The sequence below is a fragment of the Macrotis lagotis genome, chromosome 1, assembly GCF_037893015.1.
Source record: "Macrotis lagotis isolate mMagLag1 chromosome 1, bilby.v1.9.chrom.fasta, whole genome shotgun sequence".
In the NCBI taxonomy this organism is placed as follows: domain Eukaryota; kingdom Metazoa; phylum Chordata; class Mammalia; order Peramelemorphia; family Peramelidae; genus Macrotis; species Macrotis lagotis.
In genome coordinates this window covers 36289322-36317314 of record NC_133658.1, presented here as the reverse complement: position 1 = coordinate 36317314, position 27993 = coordinate 36289322, and the positions used below count along the sequence as shown (strand labels likewise).

The 27993-nt window shown below is 38.6% G+C and overlaps 1 protein-coding gene across 3 annotated transcripts; it reads right to left on the bottom strand.

Annotated features, from left to right (window-relative positions):
- Positions 1 to 87: 87 nt before the first annotated feature.
- Positions 88 to 27993, bottom strand: LOC141495761 (uncharacterized). Of its 3 annotated transcripts, XR_012470841.1 has the most exons (7): positions 26658 to 27245; positions 25493 to 25568; positions 23316 to 23442; positions 12340 to 12435; positions 8286 to 9785; positions 7594 to 7714; positions 88 to 183 (listed from the first exon to the last, which is right to left on the bottom strand). XR_012470841.1 is itself a non-coding variant. In XM_074197471.1 (5 exons), exons 1-5 carry the CDS (start codon positions 26858 to 26860, stop codon positions 8287 to 8289), a joined length of 2001 nt encoding a protein of 666 aa, XP_074053572.1. In that variant the 5' UTR covers positions 26861 to 27245; the 3' UTR covers positions 4763 to 8286. The 3 variants fall into 3 exon arrangements, 1 of the variants encoding a protein (XP_074053572.1); XR_012470842.1 differs by lacking the exon at positions 26658 to 27245 and adding an exon at positions 27834 to 27993 and having other exon boundaries at positions 7594 to 9785; XM_074197471.1 differs by lacking the exon at positions 88 to 183 and having other exon boundaries at positions 4763 to 9785.

Below are 27993 nucleotides of genomic sequence, written 5' to 3'. Positions count from 1 at the left end.
CTTGTTCTATACTCAAAAGCCTTCTTCCTAATGACAAATAGAGTTGTTTCTTGCAATGATTCATCTGCTCAATTTTCATGTACTCACCTAAACAGTTATTTCTGGAGATGTCTCCCTTTGGCATCCAAGATCTTTCTCTTCTCTCCAACTGGTGGATGATATCTGGTTTGGAAACTGCAAATCCTGTTCAATGATAATAGAAAAATTCTAAGGCCTGTCATCTAATAATTCAATTCTCCCAATCCTTGATAGGAAGGAAGAGGAACAAGGGCATGGGAATGTTGCTTACACTGTCAAGAGTATTAACTGCTAGCTGGTTTTGTTTTTATTTCTCAGAAAGTTCAATGGTTTAATGGAGAAAGGTAAAAGGATATTGCATAAGAATGACTGAGCAGCCTGTACTTCCAGAGCACAGCCCACAGACGGTAAGGGGGCCGGGGAGAAGGCAGAAATATCTCTGCTCTCCCTGGGGATAGGACTCTGCTGTTTGCCCACACTCAGATCCAGGTTCCAGTTTGGGCTTCCATACCAAGATAGCCCAGCAGGGCCTCTCCTTACAGCTCCAGGGCAGAGGGTAGTGCTGTGGTCATCTATATATCAAATCACAGGCAAGAGAGCATAAGCCCTTGGAGGAATAAAGGTCCCAAAGCCTTGGAAGTGCTGTCTTGGGCTAAGGAAATGAGTAAACAACAGAAAAAGAAGAATCTGACCATAGGGAATTACTTTAGTCCCATGGAAGATCAAAACACATACTCAGATGATGACAAAATCAAAGCTTCTGTATTCAAAACCTCCAAGAGAAATAGAAAATGGGCTCAGACTATGGATGAGTTTAAAAAAGACTTTGAAAAACAATTAAGGGAGGTGGAAGAAAAATTAATAGGAGAAATGAGAGCAATGCAGATAAAACATGAAAACCAAATCAACAGCTTTGGTGAAAGAAATACAAAAAATACTGAAGAAAATAATATGTTAAAAACCAGTTTAGATCAAATGGAAAAAGCAAAACAAAAGGCAAATGAGGAGAATAATGCCTTAAAAAGCAGAATTGGCCAGATGGAAAAAGAGATAAAAAAGTTCTCTGAAGAAAATAACTCCTTCAAAACAACTCCTCCTAAAGGAAGCCGAGGACTTTGCAAGAAATCAGGAAGAACTAAAACTCTTCCCAAAAAAAGGCAAAAGTTAGAAGAAAATGTGAAATATCTCATTGGAAAAAAAAACTGACCTTGAAAACAGATCCAGAAGAAATAATTTTAAAATTATTGGGCTACCTGAAAGTCACAACAGGAAAAGAGCCTAGACTTCATTTTTCAAGAAATAATACAGCAAAATTTCCCTGAGATCCTAGAAGCAGAGGGTAAAATAGAAATTGAGGGAATTCACAGTCACCTCCTGAAAGAGATCCCAAAAGAAAAACTTCCAGGAATATTATAGCCAAATACCAAAACTCCCAAATCAAACAGAAAATACTAAAAGCTGCCAGAAACAAACAATTCAACCAAAGCTCCATAGCCAGGATTACACAGGATCTGGCAGCATCTACATTAAGGGCTCGTAAGGATTGGAATATGATATTCCAGAATGCAAAAGATCTTGGTTTACAACTGAGAATCAAATACCCAGCAAAACTGAACATCCTCTTTCAGGGGAAAAGATGGATTTTCAATGAAACAGGGGACTTTCAAACTTTCCTATTGAAACAACCAGAGCTGAACAGAAAGTTTGATCACCAAGTACAGGACTCTGATGAACCATAGAGGGGGTGGATGAGGACTAACTATGAGGAACTTAATGATATTGAACTGTTTGTATTTCTGCTTGGGAAGAATATATTGATAACTCATATGAACTTTCTCATTTATAAGAGCATATATAGACAGGGCACAGGAAGGAGGAATATAATGGTATAATATAGTAAATATAATAATAAATGTAATAATAATATAATATAGTAATATAGTAAAAAGATGGAGTCAATGGGTGATAAAAGAAAGTACTAGGAGGAAGGGAAAGGAGATGAAGAAGAGGCTAAGAAATTTCACATAAGAGTCAAGAAAAATCTTTTTCAATGAAGTGAAATGGGGGAAGGCAAGGGGGAATGAATGAGCCTTCATTCTCGTCAGAAATGGCTCAGAGAGGAAATAACATACACACTTAATAGGGTATAGAACTCTATCTTACCCTAGAAAAAATGAGAAGAAAGGGATGGGATAAGGGGGAATGGGGGGAGGGACGGGGGGGGAATAGGAGATAGAAGAGAGGGAAGATTATGGGAGAGGGTATTGAGATACAACACATTTTTGGAACGGGCCAGGATGAAAGGAGAGAGAGAATAGAATAAATGAGAGTGGAGAAGAATAGAGTGGAAGAAAATACAGCTAGTAATAGCAACTGTGGGAAAAATATTGAAGCAGCTTCTCTGTTGGATTTATGATAAAGAAAGCAACTCACCCCAGTGATAGAGCCATTGGAATCAACATATTCTGAAGTACATTTTTTCCCTCTCTCTCTCTCACTAATCTTGAGGCTTTTCATCTTCTTGGGAGGGAGGGGAGTTTATGTTTACTCTTATAATAAAATTATTGTAATAATATAAACATGATGTAAACCAAAAAAAAAAAAGAAATGGATGACCCTGAGAGTAGGTACTATTGGTCAGGGTCAGACCAAGGATGGGTAGTGTATGCTTTAATACAAGGGCATTAGAAGATCAAATTGCACTGGTGTGGGTCTCCGATTACTTTGTGTTAGAGATAAAATGGAAGGAGTTGGGTTCTCCTGGATTATATAAGGCCTGTGGAAAATGTGGATGACTACAGCAGGAGGTGGCTGGCTGAGAAAGGAAGAAAAGCAGAACATTTTCTCTCTTTAAAAGAGAGACTATGCCAGAAATACAATAAGCAAACAAGGAAGCCTTCCTTCCTTTCTGGCAGATCCCTCCAAGTAGTCCTCATTCCATCCTTGTGCCTGTCAGGGCTGGAATTACAGAGAAAGAAACTTGAGGACTCATTGCAAACCATACCTGGAGGGCCCTCTCTTCTAGGGGATTCCTGAAAATGGGGTTCCTCTGGTTTCAAGGAGCCTTCACTTGGGAACCATCCCTAGATTCCCATCCTAGCCTGAGATCTCTCTCAGTTGGAATTTTGTTGGTGGGGTTTCTGGGATATTCAGAGTTGGAAGAGTCATGAAAAATTATTTATTCCAGACTCATCATTTTACAGATGAGAAACTGAGGCAAAGAGAAGTAAAATAACTTCTCCAAAGTCACACAGAGGATGACTGAACTGATTTGAACTCAGACCCCACAATCTGGGCTTGTTCTCACTATAACAAAGTGATCTTCCCAGGTGTTCCATTAACTACAAGTTAACATTAATAAACCAATAGGAATAGAATGGAGTGGCAAGAAGCTGAGGACGAAGCCAAGTTCAGGTACAAAGAAAGTCTCTGCCCTCTAGAAATTCACAATCTAACAGGGAAAGATGGCATATTAAAAGAGGCTGAAAGGAGGAGGAAAATATTCAGCTCAGATGATATTTATCCTTCCTTCTTGAAGAAGACCATGTCATCAGGGAGATGATTCCATGACATTCATCTGAATTGGATTTGAGTGAGGAAGGGCTATGCCAAGTCACCAGACTCATGTTGTCCTTCAGAGACATCTGGGTCCAGTGGCCAGATATGGATCAGGATGATTAGAGATGGCCCTGGATGTGAGGTAATCAGGGTGAAGTGACTTCACCAGGGTCACACAACTATTGTCAAAGTATCTGAGATTGTATTTGAATGCAGCTCTAGGATTACTGCTCTATCCACTGTATCACCTAGCTGCCCTATATTCAGCTCAGGGGCATAAAGCCCAACAACCAGGTGGAAAGTAATGAGGTGTCTTGGGTCTCTTCATTAAATGGTGGAGGGTCTGGGAGAGCTCTAGTCAGACAGATGTAAGAACCCAAGGGCAAAGAAGTAGGAGCTTCAGAGGTGAGTTTTTGAAGACAAAGATGAAATCCAGGTAAGAAGGTCAAGTGGGAATCAGTAAGAGGGGTTCTCCAAGACCCTGAACCCACTAAGATGTCCACCTGAGCTTCAATTCAACAAACATTAATCCCCAACAATATAAAAAACAGTTAGAAGTCAATATACACCTGAAGCAGTTCTCCAGAAGCTTACATTTATTTGGCAGGATGCAAAATCTAACCAGATTTGTAGACACCAATTATATACAATGTTAATTCCAATAGGGGGGAGAGCACTCATAATTGGAGAGAAGGGGTGGGGTAGGAAAGACCTCCACTAGCAATAGCAAGCAATAATCTAGAATCTGGATTCCATCTATCTATTTATCTATCATCTATCTATTATTAGTTAGGTGATGCAAAGTCTAGAGTGGAGTCAGGAAGAGTTGAGTTCAAATCCAACATAAGATCCTTATTATATGTGTGACTCTGGACAAGTCACTTAACCTCTGCCTGCCTCACTTTCCTTAATTATAAAATGGGGATAATAATAGTACTAACTGACCAACATTACTGTGAAGAACAAATGAGATATTATTTGTAAAGTGCTTAGGGAAATGCAATTTTCAGCACTTGAAGGTTTTCAAAGTGTTTTACAAATATCTCATTTGATCCTCACAACCCTAAGAGGCAAGCATTCTTATTTTCCTCATTTTACAGTTGAGAAAAGGGAGGCAGGCATTGGTAAAGTGACTTGCCCAGAGTCACTCTTTAAGAAGTGTGAATTGAGCTCCATTCTTACTGATTCGAGGGCAAATTCTCTAGCCACTCTGCTACCTGAATATCTATGGGAAACAGTGTGATTGTAGGAAATGTAAGGATGCTACAAGATGGTGAGGAAGATGTGAAGTATTCTGGTGTGGGTTCAGCCTGTGCAAAGCCATGGAAAAGGAAGATAGAGTGGAATGGATGGGGAACCATTTGCCATTCCGTTGGATGAAAACAGAGTCCAGCAAGAATGGTGGGTCACATGAAAACTGGAACAAATTCAGTCTTGTCCAGTTCAAGCTTGAGATCCCCTCCTCACAAAAAGAGGTCACTCAATGAAAACTAGTGTTGATGTCGACCCATTCCTGATGCTCATATCAGCTTCTCTTCTAGCTACACATCTTCAATACTCCTGAGGAGTTGTGGGATTGGGCTGAGGGATCTGAAGGAAAGATTTCTGATAGAAGATAACTAGGACATCTTACCCTAGCTCAAATATTTGGCCTTGGATCAGCCATTGACTCCCTCTTGGCTTCAATTTTCTTCTATATCAAATATTGGGGGGGGACCCCATGACCTCCAAGTCCCTCAAAGCCTTGACATTCTACAATTCTGTAACTAACTTGCTGTGTAACCTTGGCCCAAATCTCTGTACTTTGTCTCTGTTTTACCCTCTAAGATATGAGAAGGTTGAAGTGGATCACCTCCAACATTTTTTTCAGCTTTGTGTCCTTAGATACTTTGCCCCCACTCCCCAGATCATTCCAGGATTCATGCTGAAAAGAAATATGAAATACCACATTATAGTATGCTGAGGAGGAAAGGGGAGGGTGAAAATTCGGAAGGGAGATCATAGGTTTAGAAAGATGAAGGAAGTGGTAAAGTGGATTGCTAGTGAGACTGGAGGCAGAATTTAAACTCTACTGTTCCTAACTCTGCAGTGGATCGAGTGTTGGACCTCATCTTGTTGAGTTCAAATCAGGCCTATGACACAAGTTGTCTGATCCTGGGCAAGTCATTTAAGTCTGTTTACCTCAGTTTCCTCTTCCATCAAATGAGCTAGAGAAGGAAATGGCAAACCACTCCAGGATCTTTGCTAAGAAAGTCCCATATGGAGTCACAAAGAGTCAAAATATGACTGCACAGCAACAAAAAGGATTAATGCACTATAAGGAAAACATGGGAGGAATTCAGGACTCCAGGGTGAGATCAGCATGCAGTGATGCAGAGCAAAGTAAGCAAAACCAAAGCACAATATGCACACTGAAAACAAAAAAAAACAAAAAAGGGGAAAGGAGAGCACTAAATGACTCCAAACACAAGGCCCCTTCTTAGCTCCAGAGGACCCAAGGTAAGACTTGTCTTCCTCTTTTCAGTGGCAGACTGGTTGACAAGGGTTCAGAAGCATATGCAGGGTCCCTTTGTTCACTTGTCTGGATAAACTGTTTTTTCTTTATTCCAAGGGAATGTTCTGTCCTTGGGATGGGTTATTAATTGGGAAGTGACAGAGATGTGAATAAAAGGAATAGAGTCTAGATATAGGGAACTCCCTGTACGAAAATTCACTTTACCAATACAGAGTGATACCTTCTCTGCAACTTAGGTCTTAGAGTGTTTCTTAGAGCATTGAGAGGTTAAGTAGCTTGTCTGGTACATGGGAGACACTTAACACAAGTTTATTGCTTAATAGAATCCCATAGTCAGTGTGTATCTGAGCTTGGACTTGAACCCAGGTTTTCCATTCTTTGGAATTGATCTCCATTTACCAAGCTATAGTTTTCATTGTCTAACAGAACTAAATTTACTCTCAACATATAAATGTTCTTTTTTATAAGTACTTTGTACCACATTATTCAGAATTGTATTCAGGTCATTCATGCAGTTTATGATCTCACAGGTTAAACTTTCAAAAAAAAGTACAAATTTCCAGAAATGAAATATTCCTTGTTCTCTCTGGGGAAATGTTAGCTCCAGAGGAATGTACATGCTATCAAAAATATAATTATATCAACTAGATAATTGCCATAATTATGAACTTAACATTATCAGTTTCCTCCCTTAATAGCAGGAAAATATTAAATTTATTTTTAAAAAACAGTAAAAGAAAGTTTAAAATATTGTTCTTTTGTGGGGGGGGAGGAGCAGATACTTTTTAGATTGGTTGTAATCTAAAAATTCTCAATATAACAATCCAAAATAAATCCAGAGAAATTATACGTATTGTTCTGACTGTACATTGTAAGACCATTTTTTGAAAATTTCAGGCTTTATTTGAATTGAGGTGATGAATTTACTGTCTTTGTCTACAAAGCAATAAACCTAGGAAGTAAGGAACTTCTTAACTCTGAAGTTTTCTATTTACTTTTTCTTAATCCCTCACTTCAGTTGAGCCACTGGGGAAAATGGTCAATGAGAAAAGAAAATTCCCTTTTCCAATTAGTCCCAAAAGAAAGAAAATTTTGCTCCAGTGGGGCTCCAATCCCAATCAGAAAATCAAGAGAAATCATTACTGAAATGTTTATTACTTTAAAATGGACTCTCATTTAATCTGCTTTCAATTGACCCAATTATACATAAATATAAATAAATAAAATCAACTAAATAAAATGCTTTTGCTGGTTTTCATGCACCCATACCTAGAGACATTACCCAAAAAAGTCTTCAGAATCACTCTCTAAGGGTGCTTTTTTTTCTTTCTTTGAAGTTTCTATGTTTCAAATATACAAATTGTCTTCCCTTTCCTTCTCTTCCCCTTTTCTTAAATCTATTTTGGATCAGTTCAATATATTCAAAGACTCTAAATCTTGGAAAAAGAAGGAATCATATAGATAATGACATTCCTTAAGAACTGGAGTGAATGGAAACATACCTGTTTATATTAACATAACATGCTGCCACTTTATGAAAGAGAGGCTCAGATTATGGAACATTTCATTATAACCAGTTGAGGTGAAGGAGTCAGTTGTCACATCATAATAATCAGCTATACCCTGGCAATGAAGGGGACAGAACAACAGAAATAATCAAACGAAGAAGTTGCAAAGGTACTTTGAAGCCTTTGGGAGATATATATTCACAAGGAGAGAGTATATTGATGGAGTTGATTCCTTATATGAATGTATTCCTATATTTATAACAATCTTTAGGTTTCATTCTGGTATAAATTCACTTATCTTTAGAGAATTTGTCCTCCTTTTTAACAAGGATATAATTAATTCATCACTGTCATAAGGATCTATACCTTGTGAATTTTCTAGTATTAAATTACCTTTAATTTAAAATTACCTTAGATTGCCTTTCTACAGTCATTACAGTCATGAGATTTACCTCCAGTATTAATTCTCTAATGAGAAATTCAGGAAAACCCAAAGGAAGACATTCCAAATTTACATATTTATATGGTTCCTTCTCCATTTTCTGATGTTTAGAAAACACTAAAAATTGATGTAATAAGGCATTTACTACATTCATGTGGTTTCTTCCAAGAATGAATTCTATGATGAAGACTTAATTGTCTAGTAAGTTCTGAACTTACAGGAAGAGTCCATCTATATTTATTACCTTAAACAGGATTTGCCATTATAGTCATTGTTTTTTGTCCAGTATAAATTCTTTGATGTTGAGTAAAAGAACTCTTCTTACTGAGGGCCTCCCCACATTCATAACACTTATAAGGTTTTTCTCCAGTATGAGTTCTTTGATGTAGAATAAATGATGAGCTGTAGATGAAAGCCTCTCTATCCTCCTTACATTGATAAGGTTTTTCTTCAGTATCAATTCTCTGATGCACAATAAGACAGGACTTCTTGTTGAAGGTCTTCCCACATTCACTACATTCATAAGATTTCTCTCCAGTATGAATTCTCTGATGTCTCATAAGAGAACTTTTCAGATTGAAAGCCTTTCCGCATTGATTACAGTCATAAGGTTTCTCTCCAGTATGAATTTTCTGATGTCTCATAAGAGAACTTTTCAGATTGAAAGCCTTTCCACACTGATTACATTCATAGGGTTTCTCTCCGGTATGAACTCTTAGATGATAAGTAAATTGTGTCCTTCGAGTGAAGACCTTCCCACACTGATTGCATTCAAAAGGTTTCTCTCCAGTATGAAGTCTCAGATGATCAGTAAATTGTGTTCTTCGAATGAAGAATTTCCCACACTCATTACATTCATAAAGTTTCTCTCCAGTATGAAATTTTTGATGAACAACAAATTGTGTTCTTACAGTAAAGATCTTCCCACATTCGCTACATTGATAAGGTTTTTCTCCTGAATGAACCCTTTCATGTTTAGTTAGATATCTCTTAAGACTAAAGGTCTTCCCACACTGACTACATTCATAAGGTTTCTCTCCAGTATGAATTCTAAGATGTAGATTACGTTCTGCCCTTTCAGAGAAGGCCTTTCCACATTCATTACATTCATAAGGTTTCTCTCCAGTATGAATTCTCCGATGTCGAGTGAGTACTGCTCTCCTACCAAAAGATTTCCCACATTCATTACATTTATAAGGTTTCTCTCCAGTGTGGATTCTTTGATGGTAAATCAGTTGTACCTTAAAGCTGAAAGTTTTTCCACATTCATTACATTTATAAGGTTTCTCTCCTATATGAGTTCTCTTATGTTGACTAAGCCCTGAGCTGTAATGGTAGGCCTTATCACATTCATCACATTCATAAGGTTTCTCTCCAGTGTGAATCCTCAGATGTTTATTAAGTGTTGCTCTTACATAGAAAGCCTTTCCACATTCATTACATTCATAAGGTTTTTCTCCAGTGTGAATTTTTTGATGGTCAATCAGCTGTACCTTAATACTGAAAGCCTTCCCACATTTATTACATTTATAAGCTTTCTCTCCTGCATGAATTTTCTTATGATGCCAAAGTCCTGACCTATTTCGGTAGCTTTTACCACACTCCTTACACTCATAAAGTTTCTGGCCTGATTTTGCATGAAGAATAAGTTGTTTGTTCTCAAGGAAAGTCTTCTCACATTTATTATAGCCATGATTTTTTGGTCCAATTTGAACTCTCCAATGTGGACTCAATACTTTATTCTCTGAAAGAAATAATAATAGATTAATTAGTACTGTCCCTTTTCCTCTCTTCCCAAAATCTCTGTCTATGCACAAATTTTATAACTGCTCTCCTGGCTCCTTGTTTGAGTTCTATCTAACTTAGTTTATAAAGAGAACTATGGAAAAGAAACATAGCTTCATAAAGCACAACCTAAAGAAACCTAATTCATTCAGGATTAAATTTTTTCTAAGTTCCCTAATAAAAAGAAGATGTTACAGGGATGAAAATGGCCTGTCTTGAAAATGATCAACATGAGGTAAAATGAGGTAAAGATTACATTTAGAAAAAAAATATGGTTTTCATGTCTTGGAAATACTGGCCCATATTTTGAGTTGAGACTAGATAGGTGGAAGAGAGAGAGAGAGAGAGAGAGAGGGAGAGGGAGAGGGAGAGGGAGAGGGAGAGGGAGAGGGAGAGGGAGAGGGAGAGGGAGAGGGAGAGGGAGAGGGAGGGGAGAGGAGAGAGAGAATGAATTTATATAAACTCAGGAAAGAGGAGATACAAATAGGCACCGAGGGAACATACATAAGAAGGAATAAATTAAGAGGCAAAGAACCTGGATTCAATCCTACCTCTGCCACTTATACCTATTGGCTCTAATTTCTTTTTATGATTTTCAATTTTAATTTTATTTTTTGATTATGAACTAAAAATATAAGCAAGTACATTTCAATATACAAAGAAGAATTTTAAAAAGTCTGTACATGAAACCATGAAATTTTATTCCATATGAATGATTTAAAATTACATGTACTAAGTTTATCCTGGCAGTAACAAAAGTGTGTTGCTTTATAATTATCCTTCTCTCCACTGTGTATTTTTAAATGGTTCCTGGAAACTTTTTTTTTTTAAATTCCATTGCTACTCACCAAATTCTCTTTTCCTCCCCAAATCAAAAGCTTTCCTCTATAACAAATCAAGCAAAACAAATTCACACACTGGTTACCTCTGAGAATTATATGCCTCCATTTTTTAACTCTAGTTAAAGGATTTGGACCAAGTGCCAAATTCAACCCATAGCCCATTTTTTGGCCTATGAGTTGAAAATTTTACATTTTTAAATTAAAAAATTTTTTCCTAGTAAGCCAAATAAAAAATTTCTTAGTGGAGACCTGAATTTGGTACCAGAACCATAGTCTGCCAATCCCTGTTCTGATCCATCAGTCAAGAGTTTTGCTCCATTAGTCATTTTTAAGCAGAAAAATTCTGCATTCTCTAACCTTTTCCCTTTTGCCCAGCTGAGAATTAAAGAAAAACAAAGTTCCTGTTACAAACATGCAGAGTCAAGCAAATTAAACTTCCACATTGGCCCTACCCAAAAGAAAAATACATGAGTATATGTTTCATTCTACACTCTGTGTCTTTCACCTCTGTTATCAAGAGATGGGCAGGGGCAGCTAGGTGGTCCAGTGGATACAGTTCTGGCCTTGGAATCAGGAGGGTTGGAGTTCAATCCAACCTCAGACACTCAACACTTACTAGCTGTGTGACCTTGGGCAAGTTACTTAACCCTGATTTCCACGCATCCAGGGTCATTTCCAGTCATCCTGATTCATATCTAGCCACTTTGCTCTGGAGGAGAAAGTGAGGCTGGTGACATCACATAGCACCCTATCACTTAAATCTAATTCATGTGTTTATCATGTTATTACCTCCCTGATGTCATGGTCTTCTTTGAGAATGAAGGCCAAAAAAAACCCATCAAGAGGTGGGCAATGGATTTCATCATGAGTCCTCTGGAATCATGATGGGTTATTATGGTGTTCAGGAAGTTCTATGACTTTTAGAAATGTTCAATTTATGATCTTATTGTTACTGTATAAATTCTCCTCCTGTCCTGTTCACTCACTTTGTATCAATTCATACAAGTCTTCAGGTTTTTCTCTAATCATAGCCCTCATCATTTCTTATAGCACAATAGGATTCTACCACATTTATATATCATCTTGTTTACCACTTATATACCTCTCATTTTACCATTCCCTAATAAATGAGCATCCCCTCAGATTCCCATTCTTTGTCACCTCAAAGAGAACTATATTTTAAAAAAAGACTTAGTTTGCTTATTTAGAATCAATTCCTTCTTTAATCTTATTCTAATTCATTTCCTTTCTTCATTTCTAGTCCTAATTTCCCAAGGAGTGAAACTTATTTCTGTACCCAATTGTGTGTGTGTGTGTATGTGTGTGTGTGTGTGTGTGTGTGTGTGTGTGTGTGTGTTTCTTTCCTGACCAGTTCAGATGAGTTATATTCAAGTGTCAGCTGTTCACCTTACCCTTTCCTCTTTGCTTATACAGTCATCTCCTCATACAACCTAATATTTCTCTAGAGAAGAAAAAGTCTGAGAAGCTCTGAGGTCATACCACCTGCCCAATATTCTATAAATGTTTCTCAACAGCTATTGCTTACAATGACATATCTGCTTAGTTTTCATTTTGTCATTGTTTCTTGGAATACCTCCATAAGCAAGAGGCTTCCTCCTAATGACAGTTGTTTCTTGCAATGATTCCTCTGCTCAATTTTCATGTACTCACCTAAACAGTTGTTTCTTGGGATATCCCTCTTTGGTATCCAAGATCCTTCTCTTCTTTCCAATTGATAGATGATATCTGGTTTGGAAACTGCAAATCCTGCTCAATGACAATGGAAAAAAATGCTAAGGACTGTCACCTAATAATTCAATCCTCCTAATCCTTGATTGGAAAGCTAATACATAAGATAAGATTGTCCATGGTAAGGCCTTATAGTTTAACCTCAGAGAATTACTGACCCTCAATTTACCTCTGGTGTACAGAGAATTACTGACCCCCAATTCACCCCTGATTTATGGGGAGGGGAGATGAGCAGGACTCATCCTATGAATATATTTAAAATAGCTTGAGTATTTAAAAGAACAATTAAAACATCCCTGACTAGTCCTGGCCAGACTCTCAAGGCTGTACTTGATTAACACTGCCTATCTTCAGAAACTAGCCATTTCTGAATGTATAATTCTTAGGGTTTGGGGAGGGGTGCTCCCTCCTCATACAACTTGGAAAATTTGGTTTTATTCCACAAAAAATCGGAAGAATTCTTTGTCCTCAAGCTATTTAGACTTTAGCCTAATTGGAGATTCACCCATGGATACTCTGCCTGAGACCTTCCCAATCAGGATTCTGGAGACTGTACCCTGGGACTCCCCAGTCGCTGTTGATTCAGATGTTGAAGTTCTCCCTGAATTGGTAATGTTTTCTTTTAATGTTTATGTTTATGTAGGCTTTGCTCTTCTTTGTATTATATTGGGAATTACTGGTTACTTTTGCTATAAAACTGATTTATTTCTACCTGTTTTATAATAACTATTAAATATACCTTTTAGTTTTGTTGGTGTGAATGGATCATTTTGTATGAGTGAATTGAAATCAAAACTCATTAATCAAATAAAATTGGCTTTATGTAACAGGATTTGCTGTACAAGACACCATTTTTTAAGAAAAATGTAGAGAAAGAAAGAGATATATGTATACTGGGTTGGGAAGATTTACGATATTCATCCCTTGCTAAAGAATGGGCATGTGGCACTAGGCCATGTGAAGATAGGGGAAGCCAGATGAAACAAGGGTCCCACACACAAGTAACTAAAAAGTCATAGGCAAGGGAGACAGCAGTCAGTAGGCAGAACTGATGGCTATATATCAAGTACTGAAACAGGAGAAGGGGAGACAATGTCATATTTTTACAGACCCTTGGGTAGTAGCAAATGGCCTAACCACTTGGATGCCCGTGTCAAAAATTGGTATCTTCATGGGAAACAAGTTTGGGGTCATGAAATGTGGAAAGATATATGGATTTGGGTCCAATCTACTAATGTCTCAGTCTTTCATGTAGATGCCCATGCCAGTGTAGTTGCTCCGGAACCTGAGTACAATGCATATGTAGATGGGTTAGCAAAGATTGGAATCACACAACTCCTAAAGAAACTGAGGAAACTGAAGATTTGATTTTGGCCAGACAGCTCCATGTAACTGCAGGATATCTAGGACCCCAAGCCTCACACAGGTGGGCCCTTGCTCAGGGTATATTAATTCCCCTTCCACTGTTAAGACAAGTTACTGATCAATGTACCCAGTTAATCATTTAAAGAAAGACCAATTTCCAACACTATTATTGGGGAAATAGGAAGGGGCACCTTGCCTGCACAAATTTGGCAAATTGATTATATTGGGCCTTTGCCTTTTAGTCAAAGGTGTCAATATGCCTGCACCTGCATGGACACTTATTCTGGAGTACTCATAGCCTGCCCCTACAGAAGAGCTACTCAAAAGAACACCTGTAAAATATTAGATATTATAATTTCATATTATGGTTCTCCTATGCAAATACAGAGTGATAATGGGTCATATTTTAAAGGCAAAGGAATTGACCTATATTGTAAGACACACAATATAGGATGGATTTATCACTTACTCTATTACCCTCGGGTGACTTGTTTGAAAGAATGAAAGGTTTGTTAAAAGAAAAATTGAAGAAGTTAGGAAATAACTCCTTATAAAAATGGAAAAAAATTATTTGAGGCCTTACATCAGTTGAAAAACTGTCCTTTGGATGAAAGTACTCCTTAATCTCAAATGACGACTCCTAATTTACAAATAAGACTTAATCAGGAGAATATCAGAACCTTAAAATGTGGCTGTGTGTTAAAATATATGCCCTGGCCCCCTATCAGGGAACTACTGGATTTGAAGGCTATGATTGTCCTTAACTCAAGATGTAGAATTAGGTCTGGGAAAATCTGGATTATTCTCTACCAGACTAGGGATTGAAATTTCTAAGAGGATATTATGGTCAGTTAATCACCAGATCAAGTACTGGCATTCAAAATGTACAAGTGGTGGGTGGAGCTATAGAGGAGAACTCAAGGTATATCTTCATAATTTTAGTCTCTGTAATACATTCATAACCTTTAAAGGAGCAAGAGTGTGTCAATTAATAATTATACCATGTTTAAAAGTAGAGTGGGAACAGATCAAAGAGCTACCCTCCAGGACCACCTGCAGTGGAAGTTATGGCTTGACTGATATTAAAGTGGGGACTAAGGTTTGGATAAGGACACATTTACATGACACACCTAAGACCTTGGAAATTATTGTGGAAGGCAAAGATAATGCTGTTGTAATTTGTTATTCAGGGAGTGGTAAATGGTATACTGTTCTATTAACTCAAGTGTTTTTACATGAAGTGTTTATTAGTGTGCCTCCTGTTGGGCATGTCATGGACTCTTGGAGCCCTCCTGAGATTCAATCACACTCCTGTACATTTCTGGTGGAGGAACTCTCATCTTCCAGACAAGAAGATAACTTCACCTGTCCTTCCAACCAACCACGCAACATTAGTAGCAAATGCTACTTTCTGGTAAGCTCCTTCCCCTGCATAAACTGTATTGAAAAGCAATACCCCTTTAAAGAATATTACTGTATGTTCTCAGTTAAGCTGCCTTAAGGACATTCCACAGACTAGATTTCCCTACATTGATGCTGCCATATAAAACTGTTCTAGATGGGTAATTACCAATGAAACTACTTTGTCATTTAATCTTACCAGGACAAGTATCTTGTGTGTACTAAATTCTACCAATATTACAATTCAATATTGGTATGTAGAATATGCTAAATTATGGTGGCAAATCCCATTACATAGTCCTCCTTCAATCATTAGAGTTACCCATAGCTGTGTTAATGTATCTTAAAAGTTCCAAAAAAATTTTGTTGCATTACAATATCACTTTCACCATACTAAAGACCTATACTAGCAAAAGGGAAAAATGTGCTTAGTGTTATACCCTACTTGGTGGGGCTGGAACTGGTTTAGGTTTAGTAAATTCGATAGATCTTGAGGCCCCGATGAGGATGTCACTCAGTCTTTAACAATGAATGCTTAATGGTTTCCCATGATGGTCCTACCCCACCAACTAACCCTAGGATATGAAAAGCAATTTTTAACTGTTTTTGATGCTTCTACCTTAGCTAACTTGCATATTGATACCAATATCTCTATCCTATTCAACTGGACTCAGTGTTCCCTGGAAAACATGTAAATGTTGTTGGAAAAGGAAAATGTTCAGTGATTACTACAATCAGGAGATGCCAAACTGTGGGAAAATGCTTTGAGGAGCTATCACCCTAGAGACCACTGGATTTTAACATCTGTAACCTCTCCTCATTGTACTTATACTCCCTGTGTTAGCACTATTACTCATTTCAAAGTCAATACTCCTATGATCATGTATAAGTTTCATGTATTTCCTTTTGTGCTATATGATTATTTTGCATTACCACATATTAATGGGCAATATTGATGGTAAGAATATAATTCATAGTCTAGTTGATTATATTGTGTGTAATTCAGGAATAGTATGTGGAATGGCTACCCGGCAGATGGAGCACTGTCTTTAGACCATTCCTCTAATCTCTTGTGATTTAACAATATACCCTCTATCTTCTGTTGGCCAGACTGCCTCTTTTTGGGGCTGCCTGTCCAACATTTCATATTTCCACTGGCAGAGTGATGATTTTTTACATTTCCCCTGGCCAAATGGATGAAGTAACTCTTAACTGGGCACCCAAATCTTTACCTCTTCCAAATATATATACATATATATATATATATATATATATATATATATATATATATATATATATATATATATATATCCTTAGAACCTCATACAAATATGGAATGATTCTGATTCTCTAAAGCAACTATTACAGGAAAATGAAAGAGCACCCAATGAACACTGAATACAGACCCATATTTATAGCTGCTGGTAAACTAGTTGAGGTCTCTCACTTTGTAACTATTGACACTAATCATCACTGGCATGACTTTTTATTTAGATCAGCTTCAGCTCAAAAGTATCTTTCCATACTAGTATATCCTCTTCTATTGTTTGCTGCATTGCTCCTTTTGTTATTCTTGTGTAATATATATATATATATATATATATATATATATATATGTCAGAATAAAGAATTTTATAGGAAATTAACCCCCAAAGTTGGAACAGCCTATATCATGTCTAATCTTAGGGTCAAATGTATGGTTAATGCATAAGATATGAGATTATCCATGGTAAAATCTCATAGTTTAGCCTCTGAGAATTACTGACCCTCAATTTACCTCTGGTGTACAGAGAATTACTGACCTTCAATTCACCCTTGATGTATAGTGAGGGGAGATAAACAGGACTGATCTTATGCCTATATTTAAAACAGCTTGGGTATTTAAAAGAACTGTTCAAAGTCCTTGACTAGTCCTGGCCAGATTCTCAAGGCCATACATGATTAACACTGCCTATCTTCAGAAACTAGCCATTTCTGAATGTACAATTCTTGGGGTTTGGGGAGGGGTGCTCCCTCCTCAGACAACTTGGAAAACTTGGTTTTATTCCACAAAAAACTGACAAGAATCCTTCTTTGTTCTCAAGCTATATAAGATCTAATTAGACCTTAGCCTAATTGGAATCCCACCCATAGAGAGGACAATCTGCCTGGGACCTTCCCGTGTGGGACTCTAGAGGCTGTATCCTGGGATTCCCCAGCCACTGTTGATTCAGATGTTGAAGCTCCCCTGAATTGGTAATGTTTTCTCTTAATGTTTATGTTTATGTAGGCTTTGCTCTTCTTTTTATCATATTAGGACTTACTGGTTATTTTTACCGTAAAACTGATTTATTTCTGTTTTACAATAACTTTATTAAATATACCTTTTAGTTTTGTTGGTGTGAATGTGTCATTTTGTAGGAGCAAATCAAAACCAAAACTCATTAATCAAACAAAGAGGAAGAACAAAAGCATGGAATGTTGTTTAAACTGCCTGGAACATTGACACTTTTAGTTGATTTTGATCTTTTCATTTCTTACTAGAGAGTTCAATGGCTTAATGAGGATATTTCAAAAGAACGAGTGTGGAATTTAAAAAAAAATCCAAAAGACTTTAGAAATATTTAATTTATTTTCTCCAGTTACATGTCAAAGGAATTTTTAATGGCTCTTTTTTAAAAAAAAAATTGAGTTTGAAATTCTCTCCACTCCTTCTTCCATTCTGCCCTCATGGTGAAGGCCAGCAATGTGATATGGGTTATTTCTTTGGAGGAGCATAGCATTTTTCATCACTCATCCTTTGAAATTGTCTTGGAATATTTTATTGCTAAGAATAGCTAAGTCATTCACAGATGCTCATCATATAAGATTGCTACTACTGTGAACAATTTTCTCATGGTTCTGCTTACTTCATTTTGCATCAGTTACTGTAACTTTTTCTAGGTTTTTTTCCCTGAGAGCATCCTGCACATCATTTCTTAAATCTCAGTAGTATTCAATCACAATCAAAAAGTACAACTTGTTCAGCCATTCCTCAATTGAGAAACACCTCTTCAATTTCTAATTCTTTGCCACCAGTAGGAGAGTTGCTTTGAATATTTTTGTAAATATTGGTTCTTTCCATTTTTTTTTAGGTTTTTGCAAGGCAAATGGGGGGTTAAGTGGCTTGCCCAAGGCCACACAGCTAGATAATTATTAAGTGTCTGAGACTGGATTTGAACCCAGGTACTCCTGACTCCAAGGCCGGTGGCTTTATCCACTATGCCACCTAGCTGCCTGGTTCTTTCCATTTTTTTAAATCTAGTAGTGGTATTGCTGAGTCAAAGGATATGCATGGTCTGATAGCTCTGTGGGTATTTTTTCAAAGTGCTCTTCAGAAGCACTGAATCAGTTCACAATTCCAGGAATGAGTTATTGTTTAAATTTTCCCATATTCTCTCCAAGGTTTGTCATTTTCCTTTTCTGTCATACTAGCCAATCTGATAGGTATGAGGTGGTACTTCAGAATGGTTTTAATTTGCATTTCTCTAATCAATAGTGATTTAGAGCATTTTTTTATGTGGTTCTAGAGAGCTTTGGTTACTTCATCTGAAACTGCCTATTCATATCCATTGACTATTTATGACTTAGACACTGGCTCTCATTTTTTTTTTCTGTTTGACTCAGTTTTCAAAATAGTTGAGAAATGAAGCCTTTATTAGAGAAACTTGCAGTAAGATTTTTTTTTATAGTTAGGATTACTTTCTGTATGCCCCCCTTCCATTTTGACCATCTTCAAAAGTGTTTTGCTACTGATTACCACTTCCTCCAGTCCACTCACCCATTGATAAGACTCTCCCCCTTTTCTTTTTTTTCAGTTTCTCATCCTATTTTTCTGTAGGGTAACATAGATTTCTATATCTTTCTAAATATGAATGTTATTCCTTCTCAGTGTCAATTCAAAGGAAAATAAGGTTCAAACATCTCTCCCATATTCCCCTCAAATGAAAAAGTTCTTTTACGCCTTTTACTGTGAGATAATTTATCCATTCTATCTCTCCCTTTACCCTTCGCCCGATGGATTCCTCTTTTTCATCCCTTAATTTTGATTTTTTTTAGATATCATTCTATCTTATTCAACTCACACTCATGCCCTCTGAATATGTATACTTCTAACTGCCCTAAAAATGAGAACATTCTTAGAAGTTGCAAGTAGGAATGTAAAAAGTTTAACCTTATTCTTATAAAATCTTTGTCCCATTTGCCTTTGTATGTTTCTCCTGTGTCCTGTGGCCATTTCCAGTGGTCCTGATTCATATCTGGCCACTGGATCCGGATGGTTTTAGAGGAGAAAGTGAGGCTGGTCACTTAGCACAGCACCACCTCACTCAAATCCAATTCATGTGCTTGTCATGGCACCATCCCCTTGAGGTAATGATCTTCTTCAGGGATGAAGGAAAAACATCATCATCATTATTTGAAAGTTAAATTTTCTATTCGGCTCTAGTCTTTTCATCAGGAATGCTTGAAAGGCTTCTATTTTATTGATTTTCATTTTTTTCCCCTGTAGGAGTATATTGAGGTTTGCTGGGTAGGTAGATTTTTCAGTGTAGCTCCTCTGCTCTGCAGAATATTATAATCCAAGTTTTTCAATCCTTTAATGTAGAAACTGCTAATCTAGTGTTATCCTGACCGTGGCTCCATGATATTTTAATTGTTTCTTTCTGGTTGCTTGATCTGGGAGTTCTGGAATTTGGCTATAATATTCCAGGGAGTTTTCATTTTGAAATCTCTTTCAGGAAGTGACTGGTGGATTTCTTCAATTTCTATATTATTTTCTGGTTCTGGACTATCAGGGTAGCATGTGTATAAAAGATATTAATAGCTCCTCTTTTGTGGTGAAAAAGAACTGGAAATTGATGGAAAGCCCATGAGGGATGGTTAAACAAGTTGTGGCATAAGAATATAATGGAATATTATTGTTCTATAAGAAATCATGAGTAGGTGGAGTTCAGAAAAATCTGGAAAGATTTACCATTTACCATGAACTGATGCTGTGTGAAGTGAGCAGAACCAGAACAATAAACAATGTGATAATCAACTATGATAGATTTACATCTTCTCAGCAATACAGTGATCAAAAAGAATTGGGATTGAAAATTCCACCACATTCAGAGAAAGAACTAGAGTTTGAATGTAGATCAAAGCATGACATTTTCACTTTTTAAAATTTCTTTTGTGGGGTGGCTAGGTGGCACGGTGGGATAGAGCACTGGCCCTGGAGTCAGGAGGACATGAGTTCAAATCCGGCCTCAGACACTTAAGAATTAACTAGCTGTGTGGCCTTGAGCAAGCCAATTAACCCCATTTGCCTTTCAAAAAAAAGAAAGCTTAAAAAATTTTTCTTTTGTGCTTTTTTCTTTATTGTGGTTTTTCCCTTTTGTTCTGATTTTTCTTTCAAAGTGTGATTCATGTGGGACTATATATAACATGACCATACATGTATAATCTATATCAAATCATCTACTACCTAGGGGGTAAGGAAAAGGAAGGCTGGGTGGGAAAAAACTTTGAAAAAATAAATAATGAAAACTATCTTGATATATATTATAATTGGAAAAATAAATGAATTTTTTTTAGGTTTTTGCAAGGCAAATGGGGTTAAGTGGCTTGCCCAAGGCCACACAGCTAGGTAATTAAGTGTCTGAGGCCGAATTTGAACCCAGGTACTCCTGACTCCAGGGCCTGTGCTTTACCCACTGTGCCACCTAGCTGCCCCTAAAATGAATTTTTTTAAAAAGAGTATCAGCTAATTTTCCTTATGATGCCTAAGTTCTGTTTTGATCATGGCTTTCAGGTAGTTCAATAATTATTAAATTATCTCTCTTCAATCTATTTTTCCAGATGAGTTATTTCTCCAAAGTGATATTTGCATTCTCTATTTTTTCATTCTTGTGATTTTGTTTTACTATTTCTTCACATCTTGTGGAATCATTAGCTTTTAATTTTTTATTTAATATTTGAAGTTTAATTTAATTTTTAAGGAATTATTTTTTTCACTGAGCTTTTCTAACTTCTTTTCCATATGGTTAAGTGCTACTTTTAGGGAGTTCTTTTCTTCAGTGAATTTTTGTACATCTTTTTATTTGGTCCATGCAGGTTGTTCAGTTCACTGATTTTTTTTTTTAAGTTTTTGCAAGGCAATGGGGTTAAGTGGCTTGCCCAAGGCCACAGGGCTAGGTAATTATTAAGTGTCTGACACCGGATTTGAACTCAGGTACTCCTGACTCCAAGGCCAGTACTCTATCCACTGTGCCACCTAGCCGCCCCTAAGTTCACTGATTTTTGTGCCTCTTTTAACATTTGGTCTATTCTGGTTTTTGATCTGTTATTTCATTCAATATTTTTTCTTCCTTTACCATGTTTTTGACTGTTCTTTTCATGATTTTCTTCTATCATTCTTTTCCCAATTTTTCCTCCTCCCCTCTTGTTTGAGTTTAAAATTCTTTTTGAACTCTTCTAGGAATTCTCTTTGGGCCTGAGACCAATTCACATTTTTCACTGAAGCTTAGGATGTAGCAATTTTGACTTTGTTGTCTTCTTCTGAATTTATGTTATAACCTGTATCCAAGTACAGGTATCCTATACCCAACAGAATCCTATACCCAGTATCTACAAAAGGCCTACAATAATCTCCTTCTGACCAGTTGTCTGACAGTCTTTGGGGGCAGAGAGTAGCCAAAGAAGTCAATGCCACTATTTGATCAATCAACAATTAAGGTCTACTGGTGGTTTCTTGGGGAGCAGCCTATCCTGGACTCTATTCCATGCTCAGTCTGGTGCAATACACCTTTCCTTACAACATTCTAAGTTGTCTTGGTCTAGAAAATTGTTTCATCCCATCCTTTTGTGAGTTTTGTGACTCCAGAATTTGTTTGGAAACATTAATGTTGTTTGAAGGGGAATTTGAGAGAATGTCCCTATCTTTTCTCTGCCATTTTTTCCAAAAGACTTTTTATATATGCTGGTATTTGGTCTTGAATTTAAAGTAAAAGGGAATGGGAAAGATAAATATTCAAAAATCAAGTTGCTAATTTCCAGTCTTATAAAAGAAATTTACATAAAACAAGTACCTTGAGTCTTGACTGAAGAACTAAGAATTTCAGGTTTCTGCATACTAAATAGTAACTGTTAAAAAAGATTCTTAAATAAATGTTTATCACAACTCTACTTGTGATGGCCAAGAATCAGGAAACCAAGAAATTATTGTTATTCAACCCTGTCTGATTCTTCATGATCCCACATGAGAGTTTTCTTAACAAAGATACTAGAAGTGTTTGCCATTTTCTTCTTTACCTCATTTTAAATGGGGAAACTGAAGCAAATAGGGTTAATGACTTGCCCAGGGTCACATAGCAGGTGAATGACTCTGAACGCATTTGAATTCAGGATGATAAATCTTCCTGCCTCCAGGTCCAATGTTCTATCTTTTGGGCTTTAACCAAAGAATTACCTATCAATTTGAAAATTGCTAAAGAAATCATGGCTTATAAATGTAACAGAATGCTATTGAACTATACATAAGAAGACCATTTCATGGAAATTTTGGAAGATTTGCTTCAGAGTGAAGTAAACAAAATCAGAACAATTTATACATTAAGTACAACACGAACAATTTTGAAAGACTTAAGACTGGGGCATCTAGGTGGCACAGTGGATAGAGCAACAGTCCTGGAATCAGGAGGACCTGACCTCAGACACGTAATAATTGCCTAGTTGTGTGATTTTGTGCAAGTCACTTAACCCAACTGCCTTAAATAAGTAAAATTTAAAAAAAAAGACAAGAACAATGATTATAGCCATAATTTTAAAGGAACAATAATAAAAATCCTGTCAAAGAGGTGGTAGACAATGTATAAAATGAGACATATATTTTTAGGCATAATCCATATGGAAATTTGCTTTGCTTGATTCTGCATATTTCATACATGAATTTTTTATTTTTTCTTTTCTTTTTTTTTTACATTGTAAGGGAACAGAGGGTGAGGATAAGGGAAAAAATAATTTTTTAAAATTGAATCTAGAAAATATTGAAATAGAATACAATATTTACTGAGGACAGAAGCAGACATCCTAATGGGTAGGTTCAATCTGAAAGGGGCAGCTGTCCTTACCCAAGCAGACCAAGTTCTCATAGTTCTCCAGCATCACATCCCTGTACAACTCTTTCTGAGAAGGGTCCAAGTATATCCACTCCTCCCTGGTGAATTCCACAGCCACATCTTTGAATGTCATAATTTTCTGAAAAACAAAAGCATTTGTGCTCACTCAGAATTTATTCCTCTTGATTTTTAGAAGTGAACATGAAAAGAATTTTGAGGATGATTCTAAAACTATTTGGAATTTAATGTCTTCTAAGGCACCACTTAAGGTAATCACTGAGGATGCTGAATGAAGATAATCTACTTCAGGATAACATTAATTTGTAGATAATTTTCCTTTCATAAATTCCATTCATACTTCTTATAAGTATCTACTGTGTCAAGAAGAAATAGGCTGACTCCTTTTACTTCATGGAACTTCAAACAGATGAAGATAACTACCATGGCCTTCAACGTCTTCCCTTAAATGCAACAACTAATAAGTATGATCTCCTAACCGTCCAGATTGGCCTCTTCTGTTCATTCTCCAACTAATCATTGTCCTTCTTAAGATGTGGTGCTCAGAAGTGAGCATAATATTCCAGATTCCAATTGTAACAGCAAGACCAGGGCACAGAAAGGGGGAACTATCACATCCCTTGGTCAGGACACTACATTACAGAGAGTTAAAGCTGGTAGGGACCTCAGAGAATCTTCATTTCACAGGATCATTGATTTAAGATTGGAAAGGATCTTCAAGGGAATGAAATCCCTTGATTTTAAAGAGGAGGAAAATGAGGCTCTGAGAAATAAAGTTACACTGAGAACAAGACAGCTGGAATTGAAGATTACTCTCCCTAACTCTAAATTCAAGTGTTTCTAAAGTAACTACGCTGCCAGATGGTGAACTTTTTGTAATGTAATTTTATTTTATTTTTTCCAATTATATGCAAAGATACTTTTCAGTTTCACATTTTTCTATCACCCTCCCTTCCCTCCCCCTTCCCCATAATAGTGAATAATGTTATACATATACAATCAAAAACATTACTCGAGGCAAAACTACAAACAGTTCCTGGTCACTATGACTTGCCTAGGGCAGCTCTGTCCAACCAATGTCATATGAGGAAAAAAGCTCTTTTCAGCAAACCAAGGAAATAACTAAACGGGGAGCCCCCCCTACATGACACAGGGTCCATCCCAGGATAATGTTCATCATCAGCCTTGGGATGCAGGGCAGTGAGGAGTCAGCTGTAGAAGTCTAAGGCTTTAGGGTGGGAGTATGTTCATCCCCCCCCCCCTTTTTTTTGCCTTTTTTTTTTTTGTTTTTTTGCAAGGCAAATGGGGTTAAGTGGCTTACCCAAGGCCACACAGCTAGGTAATTATTAAGTGTCTGAGACCAGATTTGAACCCAGGTACTCCTGACCCCAAGGCCAGTGCTTTATCCACTACGCCACCTAGCTTCCCCTGCTCATTCCCTTTTAAGAAAGTCCAGGCATAAACATACAAGGCCTTCCATGAACCCTGGGAGGGATGTATGTCTCAGGAGGTAGTCTACCTTGACATGTAAGAAATCCAATCCTCAGAAGAACCTATCCAAGTCATAATAAATATTATTGAAATTAATATTTTCCAAAGACTTTGCAATCATTGCCTCTGTATTCAATGCAATTGCAGTTTGTAAAGTAGTTAAACACAGATCTGATTTCTGAAAAGTGAAGACTACCTGAATTGAACAAGGACTTGGAAATTCTTTTACCAGTGAAGAGTTATTTGCCAGTAATAGTTGAATTGTTGCTGTCACTAAAGAAGTCGAGAATATCCATTTTATACTTGCTACATATACAGGAAATCAGATGGACCACTGGTCAAATAAGCAATAGATTAATGTTATTCTATCAAACACTTTTTAACTAGACCAATAAAATTAATGCCTGGTCAGTTTCTTAATCTTTATTACCTTCTTCATTTTGTTCAGGATATCAAAAGGTGAGAAACTGAGATTCATGTGTCCCACAGGAAATATGACCTTCTTTTTGCACCACCAAAGACCAGATAACTTAAGACAATTTCAATATCAGAGGTATTGGTCTTCCCTGAATAGTCTAGTTTCTAGGATGGTCATTTCTAGGCTTATATGGTATGGAAAAGAAATCTATCCAATCACTTTAGAATGAGTTGTATTTCAGGAAGCAGCAGATTCCACTCACCATGCTGGCCTTGGCTGTCAGGGGGATAGATGCCATTCGTTCTTCTTTGAGGAAGGACAGATGCCAAGAGGCAGAACTGGGGAGAAAAGAGAATTACAAGTTAACATGGGTCACATTTAACAGTGCCCACATTCATAGGCAAGAAGTTCCAGCACTGAGTAGTGAGCAGAACTGGAAGAATATTAATAGCAACATTGTGTGATGATCAGCTATCATGGATTTGCTCCTCTCAGCAATACAAAGATTTAAAGATAATTCTAAAGGACCTGTGATAGAAAATACCATCCATATCCCAAGAAGGAACTATGGAATCTGTATATAGCCCAATGTTTACTATTTTAAATTTATAAAATTTGTTTTATGCTTTATGATTTCTAACCTCTCATGATGTTTTCTCCTTTCGATTCTATTTTCACATCATTAATATGAAAATGTGTTTAACCTATTAGAGATTACTCACTGTCAAGCAGAAGAATGGGGGAAGGGAGGAAGAAGAAAAAATGTGGAACTCAAAACCTTACAAATAATGAATGTTGAAAATTATTTTTCTATGTAGTTGAATAAATGTATTAATTTTTTAAAAAGTCCCAGCACACAGTTGGTGTTATAGAAACGGTTATTTCCTTTCTTCTTGTACTCTCCCCATTAGTAGAGGTGGCTCTGGGACTGTTCCCAGGATACAAGTCAATTCAACAAAAATTTATTTGGCACCTACTAGAAAAAAAAAGCCTTTTTCCAGGAGCTGGGGAGGTGGAAGAGTTCAGGGTGAGAAAGCACCAGAATGAAATGATCCTTTCCACCTGGTAAGTGACACTTCTGAGGAGGTACTGTATAAGCGCAGGGAAACAAGTGGATGGGTGAAAAGGGACAGAGCACTCTGGAGAAAGAAAGGCTTCCTGGGGAAAGTGGCATCCAAGGTAAGTTTGGAAGGAATATAAGCACTCTAAGAGGCAAAGGCTAAACAGACAGGAGTGTAAACTAGTCACCATGGGTGGTATCTATTATAGAATAATAGAGAAAATAGAAAGTTCAGTTCCAAACCATCCAGGAGTCCAGTTTGGCTGGAATAGCTATGAAGGGAATAATCAAGCGATTAACTGTGAAATCAAAGTAGGTGGAAACGAAATACTGAAGGGTCTTAAAATTGGTATTTGCACTTATTCACAAAATCTGAGGATCACAGAGGCCCCTCCGAAACGATCCGGTCCGTGCCATTCCTAGCTTCAGAATTGTTCCACAGCAGATGCACTCCCGGGAGACAGAGGAGGCGCTCGTTCCCCCCCAAGGGCCCGCATCCCGCTTCGTGGGGAAGTGCGTGGCCTCCTGGCAATCCGGGCGTTCATGTCCTCGCCCTGCTCTTCTGGTCATCCTTTCGGATGAAGCAAAAATGAGCCTAAGGCTCCCTCCCGAGGCGAGTCCTTCAGATATCTGAGCCGCGTCACAGCGACGGGGCTGAAACCGGAGCCCGTGCGGGAAGGGGCGAAAGACTTCGCAAAATCGACGTCCCACAGACACGGAGGAGAAACGGAGTTATTGCACTTCTCTAAGCAGGCTGAGTTTCAGAAGGGCCCTGGCAACTTCGGAAGAGCGGGGCAGGAGGACAGGGCGGTGGCCCGGGGGGGCCTCATTCTCGGCTTTCTTTTTAGCTTTTGCAAGGCAGTGGGGCTAAGTGGCTGCCCAAGGCCAAGGTCATCGTTAAGTGTCTGAGGCCGGCCTTGAACTCCGGCGCTGCAGCCGCCGCGCCCGCAGCCGCATTGGGGGAGGCCTTTCCCGGCGGTCACGCGCGCCGCCGCCGCCGCCGCATTGGAGGAGGAGGGCCGCGCCCCCGCCCCGCCCCGCGCCCGTGCACGCGTGCGCGTGAGCGAACCTATCACGCAGGGGAACGCGGCCCCGCCCCCCGGGCCGCAGCTGCGCCGGCGCGTCCTCCGCCTCGGGCGGCCGGGGGGGGGGGGGCCCGGCCCCACCCACTGCCCGTGACGTCACCCCGCTCGCCTCAGGCACCGCTCCTCCCGGTCCTGCGGACCTCTCCCCGGGGGCATCATCGCGGGGGGCCGTGGCGGAGCACCCCCTTTTCAGACATCGGCCTGTGGCTCCCCCCTCGAGTCTGCAGGACGCCAAGACAGGAGGGGGCGGGGAGGCAGGGGCCGCGGGGCGGGGCCCGCGGGGCGGGGGCGGGCCCGGGCAGCGGCGCCGCTGATTGGCCGCCGGGCCTCGGAGGCGGCGTCGCCGCGGGCGGGGCGGGGCCGTGGCCGCGCACCCGCCGCCGCTCCTGCCGGCGCTTCTCCGGCCCCCCGCCGCCCCGGACGCCGCCTGCCCCGCCTGTCTTCAGCCCCCTACTCACCTGGGCTTGGGCTGCGGGGCTGCGGACCTGGAAGCAGGCCAGAGAAACTCGGTCAGCCAGAAACTAGAGCGCCCAGGCGGAAACGGAAGTGACTTTCTTCTCCCGCCCCCTTCCAGCCAGGGGGCGGAAGGGTTAAGGTCAGGAACAAAGCCTTCTGGGA

Bases quoted from the DNA above. Each gene is read 5' to 3' on its own strand.
- LOC141495761 (XM_074197471.1), bottom strand. From the start codon at position 26,860: ATGACCAGAAGAGCAGGGCGAGGACATGAACGCCCGGATTGCCAGGAG. The intron at 25,569-26,657 runs GTGAATAAGTGC...TTTTCTCCCCAG, and splicing joins CTCTGTGATCCTCAGATTTT to TTCTGCCTCTTGGCATCTGT. The intron at 12,436-23,315 runs GTAAGGACAGCT...GTCATTGAGCAG, and splicing joins TGAGAACTTGGTCTGCTTGG to GATTTGCAGTTTCCAAACCA.